Source organism: Protomyctophum bolini (genome assembly GCF_963924005.1).
Source record: "Protomyctophum bolini genome assembly, chromosome: 13".
NCBI classification, from domain to species: Eukaryota; Metazoa; Chordata; class Actinopteri; order Myctophiformes; family Myctophidae; genus Protomyctophum; species Protomyctophum bolini.
In genome coordinates this window covers 28,161,395-28,182,417 of record NC_137874.1, presented here as the reverse complement: position 1 = coordinate 28,182,417, position 21,023 = coordinate 28,161,395, and the positions used below count along the sequence as shown (strand labels likewise).

The 21,023-nt window shown below is 41.7% G+C and overlaps 2 protein-coding genes across 3 annotated transcripts; both read right to left on the bottom strand.

Moving 5' to 3' along the window:
* Positions 1 to 2,548: 2,548 nt before the first annotated feature.
* On the bottom strand, positions 2,549 to 11,819 carry LOC308326861 (uncharacterized protein). 2 transcript variants are annotated; one of them, XM_080779912.1, is made up of 13 exons: positions 11,773 to 11,819; positions 11,601 to 11,671; positions 11,423 to 11,510; positions 11,134 to 11,312; positions 7,174 to 9,205; positions 6,937 to 7,016; positions 6,463 to 6,526; positions 5,687 to 5,737; positions 5,301 to 5,509; positions 4,737 to 4,882; positions 4,461 to 4,557; positions 3,957 to 4,043; positions 2,549 to 2,788 (listed from the first exon to the last, which is right to left on the bottom strand). In XM_080779912.1, the coding sequence occupies exons 10-13, from the start codon at positions 4,816 to 4,818 to the stop codon at positions 2,722 to 2,724; spliced, it is 333 nt and encodes a 110-aa protein (XP_080636038.1). In that variant the 5' UTR covers positions 4,819 to 4,882; positions 5,301 to 5,509; positions 5,687 to 5,737; positions 6,463 to 6,526; positions 6,937 to 7,016; positions 7,174 to 9,205; positions 11,134 to 11,312; positions 11,423 to 11,510; positions 11,601 to 11,671; positions 11,773 to 11,819; the 3' UTR covers positions 2,549 to 2,721. The 2 variants fall into 2 exon arrangements, 1 of the variants encoding a protein (XP_080636038.1); XR_013965137.1 differs by lacking the exon at positions 11,773 to 11,819 and having other exon boundaries at positions 11,134 to 11,254; positions 11,601 to 11,668.
* Positions 11,820 to 15,173: 3,354 nt separating this feature from the next.
* On the bottom strand, positions 15,174 to 20,458 carry LOC308327056 (vitronectin-like; the record flags this gene model as incomplete). The annotated part of the gene is made up of 7 exons (XM_080780195.1): positions 15,174 to 15,310; positions 15,427 to 15,789; positions 16,666 to 16,833; positions 17,619 to 17,775; positions 19,090 to 19,229; positions 19,610 to 19,891; positions 20,392 to 20,458. 7 exons carry the CDS (start codon positions 20,456 to 20,458, stop codon positions 15,174 to 15,176), a joined length of 1,314 nt encoding a protein of 437 aa, XP_080636321.1.
* Between the last annotated feature and the right edge of the window lie 565 nt (positions 20,459 to 21,023).

The window sequence follows — 21,023 nt, the reverse complement described above, 5'->3', positions numbered from 1 at the left end:
GGAAGGGGGGGGGGGGGGGTTCTACACTTAACAGCTGACTCCACTCAGTGCTGGACTTGTATTCCAGGAGGTGCACGAACAGAGCTAAAATAATTGAACACCACACTAGGGGGAATATTTGCCAAACATAGCAAATCTAAAAGCTCAAAACGGGGCACAAGCCATGTTTTGAGTTTGTAGATCTGCTATGTTTGGCAAAGAGATTTGGTGTAGACGAGATTTTCTTTTTTAGTACAGTTGTAAGTCAAGACCTTTTTACTAAGACTATAGAGTTTAAGTGGTTAAACTAAAGGACTTCCATCAACCCATGGCACTTGATTGTGTATACTGCTGTGGTCAGGCTCAGGCAAATACATGCACGGCCACAAAGCCACTACAAAAAGAGCATTTTCACTCAGGCTATCAGAATCAAAGCTCTCAACAATGACCCAATTGCCAGGTCAACTGACTAACCAATAAACATTAAACACAGATTCACCAATAAGAGCACATATAGCATTTTTAGGACACCGATTTGTACAACGTCCTTATCCTCCTAGCGTACATTTAGCTCTGGTCCATAGCCTTCTACTGCTTCGATTCTGCAGGGCAGAGGGCAGAATCGAAGCACTGCAGTAGAAGGCTATATGGACCAGGGCTAGCGACGCGTACATTTTTAGATTGCGAGTGAACAGTAGGCAAGAACTGTTCACCACTTAATAGCGAGTCTGCTATGCAATGTATGCATGTACTGTATGCTAACTTATTCATCCTGGCTAGTGCTGCATGTATATGCTTAGTGTACACTTGTACAGGTATATCTTTGCAAATGTACTCAATAAACCAGGTTGGTGTGAGAGCCTCGGATCTCAGGGAATTGATCCCGTATCTGGAACTGGCTGACGCAATATATGTCAGCCCCAATGACACACACAGGCAGCTCCAACGACGTCGAGTCTGTGGGGGCTATGGGGCTGTAGCCCCCATGAAGAATTAAATAGCCCCTTTTAGCCCCCATGAAGATTTTCGTGGACATTTTATATTAACATTACAGATTTTCTGGGAATTATTGACCCTCTGTGACTCTGTCGCAAAATTCCGAAAATGTGAACCTCTCCGCCGGCTGTTCAGAGGTGTTAAAAGTACTCAAATGCTAAATCAGGTTTCTTTTGTTTTCACCTAGCCAGGTATTATATGCCTACAGTACAGTACAGTACAGTGCCCATAGGCGGCGGGTGTGTAAGGCTAGGGAAGGCTTAGCCTTCCCAAAAAATATGCTGGGTATTTTTTTTAAATATATATAATATATGTGCTCAGCATTATATAGAAGGCTATTGTGTGTGTAGTGTGTGTGTGTGTGTGTGTGTGTTGTTGCTGCTCCCTGGTGATCGGGTAGGTAGGCTATACAGCAACTGGCCTAATCAGCATATGATTGGCTACTATTGGTATGTCTGTAAACCTCGTCCGCTTCCAGTCGCTTTGTAGCAAACAGTAGCGCGCTGGTTTGTTTTGGGAAACAGCAAAACGCAAAATGTATTTTCCAAGGCAAAGATAAAGTAATTCAGAAGAAGAAGCTGTGACTCGGCTGTCAGAACTCGGCACCACCACCAGTGCCCGCACGGTTCACACCACTGCAGCAACACTGACACGTTCAGCGGAGTGACTGCTGTCTCTGTGCCGTCTGTGAAGAGCCATGAGCCGCGACTCCCGGGAGGGGCAGCAACACCGCCGGGTAATCTACACAGACTATAGTGAGACTAAACACACTGACTCGAGAAAAGACCCATATCGTCCAAAATAGGCTAATCAGTCGTTGTCTGTGTATAGGCTAATTCATTGGTAAAAGTACGCTAAATAACTCATTTTTAGACCATTTGGGAAATAAATAAATCCGCGGCGGCGCGATCCAAGGGTAATGGACACATAACGGACACCCGGGTATAAATGCAATAATTTATTAAGAAAATAATGAATATTTACAGATATATGGCATCATGCATAAATTACAATCAACATGAAACATATTACTTTTATTACAATTCTTTTTGACTATGGCGTCTTCTCTCGTGTATCATCAGATGTCCGGCTCCATGCTCGCCTCTCCTTGGAGGCCAGTTGGGTCAAAACAAAGTACACCACATTGTTGCTGTAGTGAGTCTCCAGTCCACCTGCCTGCTGGCAATATAGCCTGGTTGTGATATGTAGAGGTGATTGATATTTTTTGTTTGTTTTTTTAAGTCATTCTATAACACAAAGTAATTGAATTTATTTTATGTATTAATTGTATTTTATATATTACTATGTTATTACTAATTTTATGTATAACTATATTACTAATTGTATTTATTTGATGTATTACTATGTTATTACTAATTTTACTTCATGTATTACAAATGGTATTTGTTTTATGCATTACTGTTATTACTAATTTTATTTTTTATGCATTTATTTATTTTATGTATTACTGTTATTACTAATTTTATGCATTACTATATTGATAATTTAAATTTTATGTATTATTGTCTATATTACTAATTATATTAATTTTATCCATTACTATGCTATTACTAATTTTAATTTACTTTTATTTTACTATTTTAATTTACTTTTATTTTACTATAATATATTTTTTTATCGTTCCTTTTATCCATTTATTTATATTATTATCTAGTTATTTATATTGGTTTATTATTTTATTGTTTGGAGCCCTGATTGATCACATCTACATATCACCACTACCAGTCAGGATCTGAGTGACTCAGAACCCTGGTGACCTCCAGATGGAGCCACACAGGAGACCAGCAACGTCCTAAAGAAAAGAAAGAAATGCCCATTACTACTTTGTTCATAAAACACTATTGATTGAAATATTTATTAACAGTTTGCAGAATTACAGTACATGTCAAGCACAAACTCAATACAAAGACTGTTAACTGTAAGTGGACGACCCAATTAAGCATTACACTTGTTTACAAGAGGGTCCACCATGTTCAATTCATCAAAACATTTAGAGACGTACAAATAAGACACTTCTATATAGTCAAAGAACAGGAATTCATCATAAAGGAGGTAAATAGGGAAAATAAACATATACAGTGAGGGGAAAAAGGGAGTCAAGGGATTCACATGTCTTAATGACTGTTGGTAGGGCGTTCCACATTTTGGTGGCATAGGAGTGAAAATAATTTAGTCCCTCGTTTGTGCCGAATCTGGGTTGTACATGGTTCGTTGCACTCCCTCTGGTGTTGTGGGTGTGGACTTCGTTAACATAAAGGAAGTATCTAGACAGGTACATGGGTATCTTGGTGGTGTATCGAATCTTGTGGATCAGACCCATTGCAAGATGCTGTACTCTGTCGTCGACCCTAAGCCATTCCAGCCTGTCAAAGTGGGCAGGAGTGAGGTAGGTTCGGGGGGTGAGGCCAAGTAGGAGCCTGAACAGTTTGTTTTGGGAGGTCTGGAGCCTAGTTTTAAGGGCCTTTGAGGTGCTGTGGTACCAGGAGGTGCATGCATAGTCAAAGAAACCTTGTATGAGGGCTCCTGTTAAGGTCTTCAAGGTGTTTTTGTTGACCAGTGAGGAGATCCTGTAAAGGAATCTTGTTCTTTGGTTGACTTTTTTGATTACGTTGGTGGCCATTTTATCACCGGAAAGATTAGCCTCCAGGATGGAACCTAGGTAGGTAATTTCATCTTTACGTGTGATAACATTGTCACCAACTCTAACCAAGAAGCCATTTGCCTTGCTGAGATTACTATTAGATCCAAAGAGAATGGATTCAGTTTTTCCCAGGTGTAAAGATAGCTTGTTATCAGCGAGCCAGGTGCAGATTCTACCGAGTTCAGAGCTGAGGGCCTTTTCAACCTGCAGTTTGTTCCTGTCCGAGACTAGCAGTGCCGAGTCATCTGCGAACAGGAACAAGTTGCAGTCACAAGCTGATGTCATGATCATAGTGTGTGTGCGTGTGTTGTATAGTTACCTTGCTTTGATGTAACTCCAAAGGTGATCAGAAATAGTTGCTCCATCGGCTAGAAACGTGCTCTTCACCGGCATGATGATCTTGTTCCTAAAAAAGTCTATAGTCAACCCTAACTGATTACAGAACATGATATAAAAAAACACAACTAGAAGGATTTAGGCCTGTCACAATTACCTAATCGCCATAGAGTCATAATCGTCTCCATGTTGAAAATGTTCATATATTGTCAAACATTTTAAAGAAATAATGCAAGCAACCGATCTACAAGCTCTAAATCTGTCACTTTGTAATTTACTTCTCTTTTTTTAGTGTATAAAGTTATTGAATTATGCCATGTGCAGCTTTTTGTTTACAAAGCCTACAAAAGCCAAAGTTTTATTTAGAATGTTAGTATGACGCAATTAAATTGTTACTTGTAATTTATTTGAGCGACAATTAAAATCAGCCATTATAAAACCTTAAATTCTGACAGGCCTAAACAGGTTCCAGTGGCGTCTACCGAACCTTCTAGCTCCGTCCGAGCCTCCCAGCGACCCAGAAGTCCTCAGCGGAAACACCCAGGGAAAGCTTCGGATCTCGGGCATCGGCTGAGATCTCCATTCTAACAAAGAACGAAAGACACACACCCCAAATTAGCTTTGCTGTGTGCGTGCGTGTCCTGTCACAACATACACATGCACTTACAGTAACGTTTAAGAATAGGGATCGACCAATTATCGGCAACGGACGATTATTGGCTTTTTACGAAGCCTAAAGCCCTAACCCTAAAGCGGTTCGTACCGTTGAGTTCCTCACTGAGAAGGCCCAGGTCCGAAGTCCTCCAGCGTCTACCCAGATCTCCGTCCTCCGTCCTCCCATCCATGGACAGACCTGCAGATCTCCATCTCTAGAGGCTCCAGCCTCCAGCTGTGTCTATGATCTCCATCCTGAGAGAGAAAGAAAGAAACCATTAGCTCTACAAGCTCACAACACGTTGCAGTGTGAGCTTGTAGATCTGCTATTTTTGCTGAACGGAATAGGGATGCTGGGGTTGAAGTGGTTAACAAAAGTGTCTTTGATTAGCTTGGAAAGCTGACAGACATTCAACCAGAGTGCCACTAGGAGGCATCAACACATGTACAGTCCTCAACATCTTTTGTAATTTGTATTCAAGTTGTTACAAAGACCAAGAGGTACGCTCATGATATGAGATATTGACTCTCAAACTATTGTGCAGAGTCATTTAGATTTATCCTAAAATATTTAAAACATTTGGATTACTGTAAATGATGCCATTCTTCGTACCATAACAGTACAAAAGCAGTTATCCATCCTCAGAAACAAGCAAGAACTATTCCTACTCACAGCTCATCAGAGTCCTCTGGGGGGGGGGGGAGCTTTGTAACGGATCTCTGTCCAGGGAACATCAGATCGTCTATCGATATCTCCATTCTAACAAAGAAAAAAAAACACACACCATTAGCCTTTCTGTGTGTGTGTATGTGTGTGTGTGTATGTGTGTGCACTCCCTGTCCAGCAGCCACGTTCCAGCGACGTCTACCGCGATCTTCATCCTAACAAAGAAAGATTGATTAGAGTGACCAAGAGCCAGATATATATTCTATCCTGTCACAACATATATACATAAAACTTTTATTTATAGAGAACATTTAAACAGAAGCTAAACATATCACTTACAGTAATAAACGTTTCAGTTAGGGTTCTTTTTGACAGGCCTAACAGGGTCTTACTTTGAGTCGTCTTCAGAGGAATGCAGATTCCTGGAGAGACCTGCAGTACATCTGGAAGAAAGACATGGCCGTTATAGTCTATGAATGGCTTCATAGAAAAGAGCTTTTCACATCACTCCCTTGTCGTTGCTGCCAATAGTCTGGATAGTCTATACTTCTTATTCTTGATGACAATTGTTTATTAATTTGATGCATTACTATGTGTCGTTGCTTACTGCAAGTCACTCTGGATGTGAGAACTGCCTAAATTGTTGAAATTCCTAGACGTGATCAATTAGGGTCATAGGGTGTGCTCTTCGGTGATAGCAGTGGTGTCATTTGTATATTTTTACAGTCCCACTCCTCCCCATCATATCTTGCGGTGAAGCTGGACAGAACACTGTCCTTTAAACAACACCTGACAGCGTCAAGAGAAAGACCACCGCCTGTGCCGCACCGATACGGCGTCCAGCCGGTACCGAGGCTCTGGTGTTCCCCACCGCTGAGTACTGTGCCCCAGTCTGGAGCCGTAGCCCTCATGTTGGTTTTGGGGCTTTTTATGCCTTTACTGATAGTGAACAGTATATAGACAGGAAAGGGGGAAGAGATGGGGAGTGACACGCGGCAAAGGCCGTCGGGAGTCGAACCCGCAGCACGCCGTCCGGCTGGCTTGGCAGCATAGGTGCCCAGACAGTTGAGCTAACCATCCGGGCCACACTTAAATATTTAATTGCGCGACAATAATCGTCCAGTAAAAAGAAACCTCATAATCGTGAAAGGCCTAGAGCGGTTCTTACTGTGCGGTTCCTCACCGGGCAGGCCCAGGTCCAAAGTCCTCCGGCATCTACACAGATCTCCGTCCTAAGAAAGAAAGAAATAAGGACTAAATTAGCTTTTGTTGAGCTGCATATTCAGAACCACTTAAACCCTCTATAGATTTGATAAAACAGACCTTTAAAGAGAGCATTTGGTAAATGCTCCGATTTCACTCTACACAAATTGATTTGCCAAACATAGCAGATCTACAAGCTCACAACACGTTGCAATGCGGTGTGAGCTTGTAGATCTGCTAATTTGGCTGAACGCTCCCCCCAGAATAGAGATGCTGGGGTTGAAGTGGTTAAAAAAAAAGTGTCATTAAGACTTTGATTAGCTTGGAGAGCTGACAGACAATCAACCAGTGCCACTAGGAGGAATCATACTGCCATGCTATACTTCGTACCATAACAGTACAACAGATATCCATCCCAACAAGAAATATTCCTACTCACAGCTCATCAGGAAACCCCCGGGAGGGAAGCTTTGGAACGGATCTCTGTCCTTCCACGACGTCTACCACGACCCATCCACCCTAAGAAAGAAAGAACGAAAGATTAATTTAAGTGACCAAGAGCCAGATATACGTACATTGTGTCCTTTCACATCATACACAAAATGTATAGAGAACATTTAAAACAGAAGCCGACCATACCACTCGCAGTAATAGAAAAGTCTAAGTGGTTTCTTACTTTGAGCCGCCTTCAGAGCCCCCATGCAGATTCATCCATGGACAGCGAGAACTGCAGATGTCCACCTGTAGGGGCTCCGGTTGAGCCTCGCAGCATCTGGAATGAAGACATGGTGCATTGGTGGTTATAGTCTATGAATGGCTTGCACATCACTCACTTGTTGCTGCCAATAGGAATTTGTGATGTCTGTGTGGCGAGAATTGCTGTGTGTCTGTTTTTTTATAATACATACAATTTATATAGCACTTTTCAAGGTACCCAAAGTTGCTTCACAAAACAGTAAAAACAAATTTATTTGAAAATAAACTAGATTAAAAAGGTTCAAAACTAGAATTTTTTGGCATGTTTGTGAAGCTTTTCGGTTCCACACCAGTAACTGCTGTTCAACACTAACAGCTACATCCATGACCTCCCTGCAACAACATCAATGAAGTATGTCTATGCAGACGACCCGAGTACTGTGTCCCAGTCTGGAGCCGTAGCTCTCATGTCAAGAAGCTGGATGCTGCCCTCAACACCGGATGGGCCACCCCAAACAAACTGCCTGCCTGTTCTCGCTGGAATCACTCCAACAGAGGTCAGACGAGAAGCAGCCCCGCTGGCCCTCACCGGGAAGGCACAGCTGAGTGAATCCCAGCCATCTCTTCCACAAGGTCGTCAGAGACACCACAGCACACGTGCCTCAAGTCACGGTGTCCTTTGCCACAACACACACACACACACACACACCAAGTCACGGCGAGCTTTGCCACAGCACACGTGCCTCAAGTCACTGTGCCCCTTTGCCACACAGGCCCAGGAACTGCTCCACACAACACCAGCTGACACCTCCAAGGCATCTTGGGTGAAGGCAAGACAGAGGGACCAGTGGAATACATCGAGGACCACAAATATGTTCTTTGCCAGCACCTCCCCTGCAAGGAGTGGACAACCCTCAAAGCAGAAGTGGGACATCTCGGACAGTGCCCACTGTGAATGAGAGGATCCACTACAGACTGTGGAACACGTAATGACCATTTGCCCCAAATACCGGCCACCGAATGGTGATCGTGGCTTAGGTGACCTAGACAATGACACATTGTACTGGCTTGCTGCAACAGAGCTGAAGTTCTATGGACATACGGCAGAAGATGTTTAAGAAACTTATTTTTTGTAATTTCTTCATTTTTTCGGCAAACCTTTGTGGCATTTAATTTATGGAACATGTGGATGTTTCTTTATTTATTGGTGAAGTTTTAGTGCCACTTGTGGCATTCTTTGAAATGTATTGACACGTTTGATATATGTTTTTGTTAGGGATGTCCGATATTATCGGCCGATAAAGGCATTAAAAATGAATAACCCTAACCCTTAATTTTACATTAAAAACATATTCTACAAGCTCACAATAGAATAAGACACATGTGAGCTTGTGAGAGATTAGATCATTTTAGATGAGACATTTTGCATAATGAGTAATTATTAATAATTACTTTTCTTATTTTAAGTACATTTTATACCAAAACCCTTGTACCTTTACTCAAGTACACTCGTTACATTGTAACGGAGTATTTCTATATTGCCTACTTTTATTTAAGTAAGAAGTTTGAGTTATGTTTCCACCACTGGAAAAAGCCTGCATATAATATATATATATATATAGGTATCTGTTGATATCGGCAATTAGGAGTTGGACAATATCCAACACGGACTGTCGGACATCCCTTGATTTGTGTGATTTTGTGGCATTTTGTGCAGCTTGTTTGTTTGTTTTGTGAACGACCAATGAGCACACCCAGTATGTATCACAAGGCTATTTCCACCAGTCAGGTGTACTTATATCTACATCTCATAAGCGGCCATGAACTAGATATCACAATTTGACTTTGGCAGCAGCAAGAAACGACTGATATGCAAAGCTCTTCAGCAATGCTTCTCTCTATACAAACACTCATAATGTCCACATGGACATCTTAGCAGCCAAGATGGGGTGGTTCACACAGGAGACCAGGTTCAGTGTTCCAGCAGCATCTACGGTCATCTCCATCTACATCTAGAAAGAAAGACATCAGAAGCTGACCATATCACTCACAGTAATAGAAACATTTTAAAAGGATCTCTGGCTAATAAGACAAATATTCCTTAACATTATACTTGCCATCTATAACTAAAATTGTAAAATATAAACCAGTTAAATATTTTATTTCTTTCATATAATCTTTTACTACATAGAAACTGTTCCCTTCGCAGGTTATGATGTCCATGTGTGGTCCAGCGCTATGGAATGCACTTGCTAATAAAAAGTACTTAAAATATTGCTTTGATGCTTATATCAATTAAGCTGTTTTTGTATTAGCAAACACACGGACAGGCCTCTTTCATACTGGAGTAGCCTAATTCATCCGCTTCATTTACAGACATCAGTAAAACGTGACGTGACGTCCATATTTAGAATACAACAGCAGCGCTTATTTTCCAGATCCAAACTTAGCGTTGCACAAAGCTTGCTTAATAACGACATCAATTAATTCCAATCCACATTAAATGTCGCGCTCTGCGCGTTCATTCATCCGTATGGTATCGCTCATTTCATTAGCTTCAATAGCGTGACACATCCATTATGGTTAGATCCTTCCAATCGATCCAATTTCAATACTTGTGTCCGTATCAGAGTAAAGACTTCAACTTGAATGTAGAGCCAATATGCCTTTCTTTCTTTTATCACCAGACAGGGCCGGTTCTAGGCATAGGCGAACTAGGCGGTCGCCTAGGGCCTCAACCACTGAGGGGGCCTCGTCACAGGGAGAAGATTTTTTTCCCCCCCATGTATCCCTTACATGGGCTACTGGCCACATGTGGCCCCCACCTAGCTTCTTAATTTTGATCTCAAAGTGCACCAGATTGAAGCATTTTCATGGCAAATTTACAATTTTTATCCGGCGTGGCAAAGCAGGAGGGGGGGGGGCCTCTGTATAATATGTTGCCTAGGGCCTCAAAAGGCCTAGAACCGGCACTACCGTAGGACCACTACCAGTTGACCTGTAGTAAGTCTCATGGTCGGGGGGGTAGGACCAAGGGATTTGGGATTTGTTTATAAACATTTTGGTATTTGTTTATAAACATTTGGGATTCGTTTACAAACATTTGGGATTTGTTTATAAACATTTTGGGATTTGTTTATAAACATTTGGGATTCGTTTACAAACATTTGGGATTTGTTTATAAACATTTGGGATTTGTAAGTCTCATGGGGGGGGTAGGACCACTACCAGTTGGCCTGTAGTAAGTCTCATGGTCGGGGGGGTAGGACCAAGGGATTTGATATTTGTTTATAAACATTTGTGATTTGTTTATAAACATTTGTGATTTGTTTATAAACATTTGTGATTTGTTTATAAACATTTTGGGATTTGTTTATAAACATTTGGGATTTGTTTACAAACATTTGGGATTTGTAAGTCTCATGGGGGGGGGGTAGGACCACTACCAGTTGGCCTGTAGTAAGTCTCATGGTCGGGGGGGTAGGACCAAGGGATTTGGGATTTGTTTATAAACATTTTGGTATTTGTTTATAAACATTTGTTTATAAACATTTGTGATTCGTTTGTAAACATTTGTGATTTGTTTATAAACATTTTGGGATTTGTTTATAAACATTTGGGATTTGTTTACAAACATTTGGGATTTGTTTATAAACATTTGGGATTTGTAAGTCTCATGGGGGGGGTAGGACCACTACTACTGGCCACATGAGGCCCCCACCTAGCTTCTTAATTTTGATCTCAAAGTGCACCAGATTGAAGCATTTTCATGGCAAATTTACAATTTTTATCCGGCGTGGCAAAGCAGGAGGGGGGGGGGGGGCTCTGTATAATATGTTGCCTAGGGCCTCAAAAGGCCTAGAACCGGCACTGCACCAGAGATATACGGTTTAACAACGTGCTCACACTTTGGGACTTGGGCGTCTTGTTGTTTACTCACTTGTAGTCGTTTGTCGATGGTGATTGCTGATGAGTGACTGCAACAGGCTGCGGGGAGGCGGGGCTGCGGGGAGCCCCCATGAGGATCATCAGAACTCTTCGGCTCTGGGCAGCTCCTCATGCTTTTAACGTATTTATTTATTTATTTCACCATGCATAGAGTACAGTACAGCATCAGATCTGCGTGATTTTAGAAACAAACCATAATTAGAACAGATTACAGACAATGGATATTTCAAACTGAAACTGACAAACATTTCGCTCCACACCATTTCAAAGTGCTGACGTACCTGCAGTCAAAGCCGTTTGCCCATGGCTCAAAATAAACTTAAACTAACCAAAACAAAACAAACTAAAACAAAACAGCAGTGGCTATATCTAGGGAAATGGAGACAAACACCCATTTAGTATAATATCACAAAACACAGCATCCAGTCAGAGCACCAAATTGTTTACATGTATATGTACCTTCAAGTGTCTGTGTTCTGTCATGTTATCCTTCTTGTAAGTACATGGACTCGTCAACCGTGACCGAAAACCTGGTAACAAAAATAATTAAAATGCTATATATATATATATATATATATATATACACACACATCTATATACATATACGCACACAATGCATCATGTCACTCACCCGGTCAGGGAAGAGAAAAACCCACAGCCGACACCACCACAACAAGCTGACATTTGGTTGCCGGCTGGGCATTTAAATACGTGATGACGATTGACGCAGTGTGTGAGGCTGCTGCGACGGTGGCCCCAAAGGCTCATTTCCAGCCGGCTACATAAACAACAGCGCCACCCCAAGGTTACATAAAAGGTGTTTGACATTGGTGGTCATTTGGCCAATTGGCCGGCCCTTACAGTTGGTTGCGAAGGCAATGAGCACTTACTATGAGACCTAGCAGATCATGTCTGTCTGTCTGTCTGTCTGTCTGTGTGTGTGTCCCCCCTTTGTGCCCATATATGGAGCTGAGTGATTTGTTTGTGATTGATGCAACACACTCCATATTTGGACGTATAGCTGCTTTGGGGACTCCTTATATGGTTATGGCTAAGTTAAAAACTTCACTTAAAAATAACTTAACTTAAAAAAATAATAACTTAAAAATAAATCTTAAAAAAACCCAAATATGTACGAGCTGCGTTCGCTTCCCGTGTTTGCGCGTCTTACTGGTATATTCTAAACTCTATATTATGTATATATCCTTGTTTACACATTTATAATTTTTCTCTGTAATAGTAATACTAGCCTATATTCTACCTGTATATTACATATATTTTCTATATCCTACCCCAGCAGGGAAGGCGCAATTCTAAGTTACACACTTGCTAGATTTTTACACTATAACACTTGTTTTTGTCACTTACACTGTATAGTTATTACTAGTTATTTTCATGACTTTTCAAATGTTACATTTTGTATATGCTGGACATTACCGCCAGTCTCTGCTCATACATGAGTGTGACCAATTAAGCCTATAAGTCTAAGTCTGCCAGTGAGTCATCGCTGGTCCCTTCACGCTGGCACTGGCAGCCCAGCCAGTCCTTTGCAATGGATCGTGGGTATGGGGGGTTGGCATAGTCCACATACTTATAGACTTCAGGTCCACCCTGTAGTATTTATCTGGTGAAATAAGATACTGCAAATGTCCTGTTCATCCAGAATTCTATCCTCAGAGATGTTGTGAGTGATCTGGCTTTGCATTTCCTCAGCAAAATGAACAAACAAAAAAACATGTTTATATACTCCTACATTTTGCCAAACATCACACACACTACTATCCTAGCTCCTGGCGTTTTTTTTTGTTTGGAATGTAGCTAGCAGAAAACCATATGTGCATCAGCGTTGTGAGCTTTGTAGTTACATGATATTGTTTTGTTTCTGTAAGTTATTTTAAGTAAAGCCTGTTTGACTGCATCATGGGTCCTTTGTCCTCTGTACTAGAGTCCAATCAGCTAGTTTAAACATCAACATTATCAGGTCAAATGCTGTGGACAGCAAAGCTGTGTCAATATTTAAGGGGGGGGGGGTCACTCCAGTATCTATGACAGTTACTTATGCACAATTGCACATGCAACAATAGTCTCTCATCATGCACTCAATCATTCAGCTGGTCCATCTGATCTGCTGCTTCTTGTATCAACAGGAAAGGGGGCTGGGGGCAGAACTGCAATGATGGAGTTCACAATCCTCCACTTTTTCTATTGGGCTAGGTTAATTCACGGAAAAAAACTGTGCACGCGTTTGTGCGCGCGTGTGTGCACGCATGCGTGCATGCATACAATTTTTTTCGATACTTTTTTGCATCCAATGAACCTCATTCTTCCTTCAGTGTGCAAGCCCCTTTCTTTTTGCCTATGTGCTATTAGGTGAAATAGATCTGTTGCTGCTAATCTGCCTCTATGTGAACATAGTCAATGGAAAAGACAAGCATTCGAATCCTCCTGATATGATGTTTTGGTAACACTTGTGACTTGCAGATAAGGTTCATGAAATAATACTAATGCTTAGTTAAGTCAGCATGCAGACTCTCTGGAGGTAATTTTGCTCAATTCTATGCCCACGATGAGTGCTCAAAGGTGGGTAGGGGTCTGTCCGGAGCTCTCCCTGGTGCTTTATGGATCATTGTTGGACTCCCCCAGGGAGATAAATTACCTCCAGAGAGACCGAGTCTGCTCACTAACCCTACCCATCTATGAGCACTCATCCTGGGTATAGATTTGGGCAAAATGGGGGAGTCCAAAAAGGATCCATAAAGCACCAGGGAGAGCTCCGGACAGACCCCTACCAACCTTTGAGCACTCGTGGGCAAAGAATTGAGTAAAATGACCCATGGGTACAACCAGGAAGGACCTCCAGAGACCTACCCGCCTATGAGCACTCATCCTGGGCATAGATTTGGGCGGAAAAAATTAGATGGTTAACTGGTGGTTAACTAATGACGATTCATGATGAATCATCATCATGAATCATCATGAATTCATCATGAATTCACAATGAATTGTGATGAAATAATGATTAACTAATGCGGCAATGCCTAACTAATGTATTAGTTAAGCATTATAGTTAATCATTTTTCATGAACCTTATCTGCAAGTGTTACCGATGTTTTTGCTTTTATCATTGTTTTCATTTGATAGCCTATGTCGTTAATGATCGCTTTAGTATGCTTCTGTGTGTTGTTTTACTATTGTTTTATAAATTGCTAAACATGCTAAATAACATACTAAAGATTCAGGAAAAAAATACTTTGGGAAAGGCATCATTTTCAAGATCTCCTCAACATCCTCCCCATACAATTATAAAATAAATATCAATAATATAACAATATAACATATAAATGATAGGCTATATATTAATATTTATAGTTATCATTCTTGGTGTGGATGGCCCTTACAAGTCAGAATCAATCAAGTATATTTATTTAATCATTCATGTTATAAATTATTAATTTAATCAACTTAAATATGCAGTGGTTGCTGTTGATATTTAGTGTTCAGCATTGAAGAATGCTTCAAACAAAAATACATTTCCAACCCAGTTATTGTTCAGATAACTGAAGACAAATCAAGCCTATAGAGCAGGCAGTTCACTTTGGGGTGGGGAGGCAAGGTACTGGCAGAATTCCTTCTAGGAACACTGAGGTTAAATTTGCGTCTTCCAGTGGTTCCCAACCTTTTTTGGATCAGGTCTGGCTTGAAATCTAAAAAGATCATCTGGTGGGCCGTCTGGTGGGCCGTGGGCAGTGAATGGATTGTGTTCCGACTTGGATCAGTGGAACGTACTACCGGTATACTAAGTTCCTACAGTATTTTCCATTTTCAATGTTATTTTTTTTTTTATATTAATGAATGTTATCAATAAAGTATTAGTGGTTGGTCAATTATTTGAGGCCCACTTGCAATATCATCACAGCCCACAGGTTGGAAATGTCTGGCCTGGAAGCAGTGGTCACTTGAACCCAGGCAGGGTGGGTACCAGGGAGGGAGGGTATCTTCTCTCATCAGCTGACTGTGGAGGTCTACCCAGGTCTATCTCTTCTCTGCCCGTGAGTCATCAGTGGTCTCTTCACGCTTGCAGCCCAGCCAGTACTTTGCAATTGGTCGTGGGTAAGGAGGGTTGGCATAGTCCACATGCTTAGTCTGCAGGTCCACCCTGTAGTATTTATCTGGGGAAATAAGAATATTGTGCAATATACATTTATAAAAATACCAAACATGATGACAACGGAGTGTTTTGCATGTGCGTCAATGAGTGCATGTATTCTGTAAGATTCATACACACCCCTCTTGAAGAAGTAGACATTCTGTGCTGCGATGCTGTACTGCTGTGTGGTGGTGGTGATGTCATAGTCAGACTCAGGGAGTCCGTATCCGTACTCGCTGTAGTCATAGTAGTCGTAACCGTACATTTCCAGGGAGCGTGTCTGTCTGGTCCTCTGGCCCCGCCTACTCCCAGGACGCCTCCTCCCAGGACGCCTCCTGCGATTGGGGCGCCTCCTTCTCACGGGGGTTGGTCGTTGGGTGGGAGGGGGTGTGGCCTGGGGACTGAGGTACAGCGGGCCCAACAAGGCGGCGTTCACAGGGGGTTTGATGCCCACCCAATCCTTACTGATGAAATGATGGCCCTTCTTCTTCTTTTTCTGGACTGTGACAGACAGACAGACAGACAGACAGGCAGGCAGGCAGGCAGGCAGGCAGGCAGGCAGGCAGGCAGGCAGGCAGGCAGGCAGGCAGGCAGACAGACAGGCAGGCAGGCAGGCAGGCAGGCAGGCAGGCAGGCAGGCAGACAGACAGACAGACAGACAGACAGACAGACAGACATACAGACAGACAGACAGACAGACAGACAGACAGACAGACAGACAGACAGACAGACAGACAGACAGCATAGTTTCCATCTGCAAATTAATCTCTCACAATCTATGTCCTCATTGTCCTGTATGCTAATTAGAGATGTCCCGATACTGTATCGGTATCGGAAAAGTATCAGATCGGCCCTTATTTGATCATATCGGGTGATATCGGTAGGCCTATCAGCAAATATGCCAGTCTAACCACAGATCCGACACAGGGGTTGACACTATGAGAGATAAATAAAATGTTGGGGAATGTGGAGTTTGCTTTTGAGTTGCCCAAACTGCAAGTGCACATTTGAGTGAAGAGTCTGCTATAAACACAACACGAGATATATATATATATATATATAGCTAGATGGCTGTAAACACTATTACCAGTCGGTGGACTCCAAAATAAGATATTTTTTATTATTATATTATTCTCTGGTATCGGCTAACACAGAAATTGTGGTATCGGCATCGGATCGGAAAAAGTGTCATCGGGACATCCCTAATGCTAATATAACACAATTTGATATGTTCAAAACAATGTTTTACTATGATAGATGACAAGTGGGAGTCGCACGCACGCACGCACGCACACACACACACACACACACACACACACACACACACACACACACACACACACACACACACACACACACACACACACACACACTTACAAGAGTCTCCAAACAGGCTACTGAAGAGGTCGTCCCAGGTCTCGGCACAGGACTGACAGTACAGGTCAGTGTAGCGTGTGAACAGGACGGATGGAGAGGTCCTGCTCATCTGCACACACTCATCATGGGACGGCTGGTGCTTGAACAGATATGGGTAATACCGGTCCGCTATATAGACAAAACAAAGATGTGGTTTAAACAAAGTATGTGTAGTTAAGTCTCATATATTTTAAGCTATTATTAATATTTAGCAATATTCCCGAACCATTTAAAGGCAACCCCTTTGCCTCCCAGTTGTTTATATAAAGATTCTAGGCAGTGCATGGAACTCACTACACAAACTAAACAAATGAATTGAAGTAAATACTACAAAAACAAATCAATATAACCTAAATGAATTAAAAAGACCACAACCCTGTCATGATGTTCTGACAAGTATAATGTTATCTGACTTTGATTACTTTGATTTTAGATTTTGTGATTCCGTCTAGACTGATGGAATAAGTGGAAGTACAGTACAGTACAGTACAGTACAGTACAGTACAGTACAGTACAGTACAGTACAGTACAGTACAGTACAGTACAGTACAGTACACAGTAGTACAGTACAGTACTCATACAAGCTACAAGAGGAACAAGTGATTTGGAAGTGAAGAAACAAAGCAATGAGAACACAGAATGGAACTCAAACAGTATACAATTGAAGCTGCATGGGTTCTCTCTCCTGATTGGATGAATTGGCAACCCAGCTGAAAATGTATTTTCTGTTTATTAAAGAGATGAGAGAGAGATGGAGAGACTCCTGTTGTTACTGAACAAACACTCTTTAGCAATGAGTAATATCAGCATATAGAGCTTTAACCCTTTCTTTTTTTTTACCAAGGCAAAAGGGCCAAGAATAAAGTATACCAATACCGGTACATTATAATATGAAACATAAGGTTGCGTGGTACCTTTGAAGAAGTAGACCTTCTCTTGGCCATGGTGACCTGGTCCTGGTATTGCGAAAGCTGCATCAAGGTAATCTGGGATCTTGTCAAAACCCACTGCAATATCTCTAGGGTAGTCATCATCCAAAAGACCATCCTCAAACCTCCAGTACCTATTCCCCTGAGACACAGAACAGCCAATGAGACACGTTTTATAATAAACAAACAACAAAGCAAAGACAATTGAAAATAGCTTTCCCACCATCCCCATGTTTTTCTCCTCATCATGCAGCTTCCTTTCATTATCACTGCAGCAGATGATTAATTTCAAATTCAGCATCAAGGTTTTGCCCTAGAGCAATGTAATGGGTGGAAAATAACGAAGTACAATTACTTCGTTACTTAATTAAGTACACGTTTTGATAATTTGTACTTTTATTTACTATTTTTATGTTTCTGTACTTTTACTTCGTTACATTTACAAGTAAAGTACTTTTAATCCGCTACATTAAAATTGGACACCTTTCGTTACTCGCTACACATTTCCGCGCAAAATATGCGAAATATGCGGGGCTCACTTGATTTCACACAGTACATTTTCCGCATAAAGTTTATAAAGTCATCGCCTCACTCATTCGTTCACATTCACACAGAAGCATGGTGGTGCGGCGCGGGGAAAAAGTTGGACAGAAGCGCTGTCTCTCTCTCTCTCTCTCTGGTGCGGTGAAAAAATAACAGCGAGCCGCGCTGTGTGTGTGTGTGTGTGTGTGTGTGTCGCGTGCTGCGCATCTGCTGGTTATTGCAGAATTTGCAGTTCTGTTTTCGTCACATACACACAGCTTAACGTCAGGAACATTACACGACTCACCCATCCAGGTGATTGCAATAATAATCACTGTAGGCAGTCTTAGCGTGCATTGCACGTAAACGTCTGTGAACGGGATGGTCGTTAAAGTCGGTTCAAACTTTCTCCCCCAATAATGTAATCCACATTTGTGCATAGGCCTAGCTACTGTAGGCTTTTTTGACTAGATTTAGAAGACATTTTCAAGCTCTTGCTACTGAAATGATCCATTCTTTTTATGGAGAAATCATTTACATGCATCTCAATGGGAGACAGTTTGCCCTGCAAAGTGGAGTGGGTGGGGCTTAATTAGTGAAGAGCCAATTATAATGTGTGAATTCACGCAATTATAATGTCTGTTATGCAAATTTGCAATGGCTGAGGCTCTCACACAAACATTAAATGCCATTGATAATGAATGGCCAGTTTCTAGTGTACTGTACTTTGTAATTTTTACTTTTATACTTAAGTACATTTTACACCGGGTACTTTTTGTACTTAAGTACATTTAATTTGAGGTACTTTTATACTTTTACTTAAGTAACTTTCTTAATGGGTACTTTGTACTTTTACTTAAGTAATTTTCAAGTAGAGAATCAGTACTTCTACTTAAGTAACATATTTTTTTACTTTTCCCACCACAGCCTGTACCTTGAAAATGTAGGTTTTTCCTTGGCAGTTCTGGCGTGTGAAAGCAGCATCGATGGGGCCAGATATTCCCCACACGGCCTTGATGAGTTTGGGATAACCAGGAAGAACTGACTTCTCATCCAGTTCAAAGAAATACTCACCTGGGGAGACATCGGATTTTATTTTTTCCTTCCTTCCACTAGAAGGAAGGCTTAGTGTCAATCATTCCTCTGAACTATAATAACAAACAAATAGAATATCAGTCGATGTGGCCTGGAGGGAGTGGAGGGTGCGCAAGCCACTACAAAACAGATAAACGAGGTCTCATCGGATCTGATCTGTCCGTTCAGCTGTCTGTCTTTCTGTTATCAGGATATCTCAAGCAGTTATTTGTGGATTTGCACAAAACCTGCTGAAAAGGCTGGAGCTTTAGGCCAAGAAAGTCCTCTTTTAATGTTCCCCAATTGACTAAAAGAGGGTGCTCACAAAAATACTCATAATAATACCACAATACACATTTTCTAGTTGTATCTGGACCCACCTCTGAATGCATACATGGAGCCATTCTTCAGCTGCATGAACGCATCAAACGGTCGTCCGCTGCAGGGGATTGCATCAGGGTCTGGGGGCAACGTGGGGGGGTCTGTAGTGGTGGGAGGGGCAGTGGTGGTGGGTTTTGGTGTCGTGCTGGGTTTTGGTGTCGTGCTGGGTTCTGGTGTCGTGCTGTTCATCGGTGCTATGGTTGTAACATTTACCTCTTCAGGGGACATTGTGGTAGCTGGAGTTGAATCCTCCACTCCACCAAACACATCGCCACGAGCAACTGAATGAATATTATATATAGTTAATGTCACAATTTAAGGCCACAGTGGCGAGAGACAGTGATGATTATTTATGTTGCAGATGTCTCCATGCGAATCGGGCCAGTCACCACGATGGATTGACATTATATACATAGGTGAGAGCCTGAGAGGCCATTATGTTTTCTCAGAAATGCATGAATAAGTCAAGCTTGAATTGAGTATTTTATTTGACTGACCCTTCCTTGGGCAGGCAGAGTCAAAGTCCTCACAGCAGCTGTTATAATAACCACACATGGAGTCACATTGACAACTCTTCTGGGGGTTGAAGATGTCGCATCGGCCCACACAAGACTCTGAGGAAAGATTGGTTAACTCTAGTAGGCCTACTAAAAATATATATCATGGTTGTGTATTATTCCAAGAACATGACAGTGATGCAGTTTATGGATTAACTATAGCTAATTGCTCAACGTACTGTAATTACATAATGACAAATAATACATAATACATATAAACTTACCCTCTGCAGAAAAAGCAGTAGCCATCAAGGCCACAAGTGCCAGCAGGATCCCTGCTGCTGGTTTCATGTCTGCTCACTTTATGTGGTAAGAAATTGATAGTCCACTTTTCAGATGAAAAACAGCAAGCACTTCATGAAGCAGTTCTATTTGCCATGTATCGCTCTGCCTGTCTACATGAACTCAATGTGTTTGAACTGAGAGGCACACTTTAGGACACAGACTGAAATCAATCGATTTCAACCAAAAGTGAACGAACCCTCACCCCAGATTGATTGATGATTCGATGTTTAATTATTAAACTCCCACAGAAGATTGATATATTTTACTTCTATTTATCAAAACAAGCAGCATGGGGAACCCCAAGGGTGGTTTAGAGCTCAGTTGGCCCCAATAGAGCATCGAAGTCTGACGTCAATATCGGTAGAGGACGCAAATCCACAGGTTCATGTACTTTTTATTTGCATCGTAATCCCCATAGGGGGGACTCAAATAAGAACTGTGTTTGAAAAATAAACAAATCATCCAGGCGTTACATTTTCGCTAGAAGCAGACTGTATCATGTGAGTGACTGACTGTCGCAAACGATACAGAGACACCTCCCTGACAATAACGCCAAGACAGCTTGTTTATT

Excerpts from the sequence above, each read along its gene's own strand:
- LOC308326861 (XM_080779912.1), bottom strand. The coding sequence starts at position 4,818 with ATGGATGGGAGGACGGAGGACGGAGATCTGGGTAGACGCTGGAGGACT. Across the intron at positions 4,558-4,736 it reads TCTCAGTGAGGAACTCAACG|AATGGAGATCTCAGCCGATG; the intron begins GTACGAACCGCT and ends GTTCTTTGTTAG. Across the intron at positions 2,789-3,956 it reads TGGAGTTACATCAAAGCAAG|GACGTTGCTGGTCTCCTGTG; the intron begins GTAACTATACAA and ends TCTTTTCTTTAG.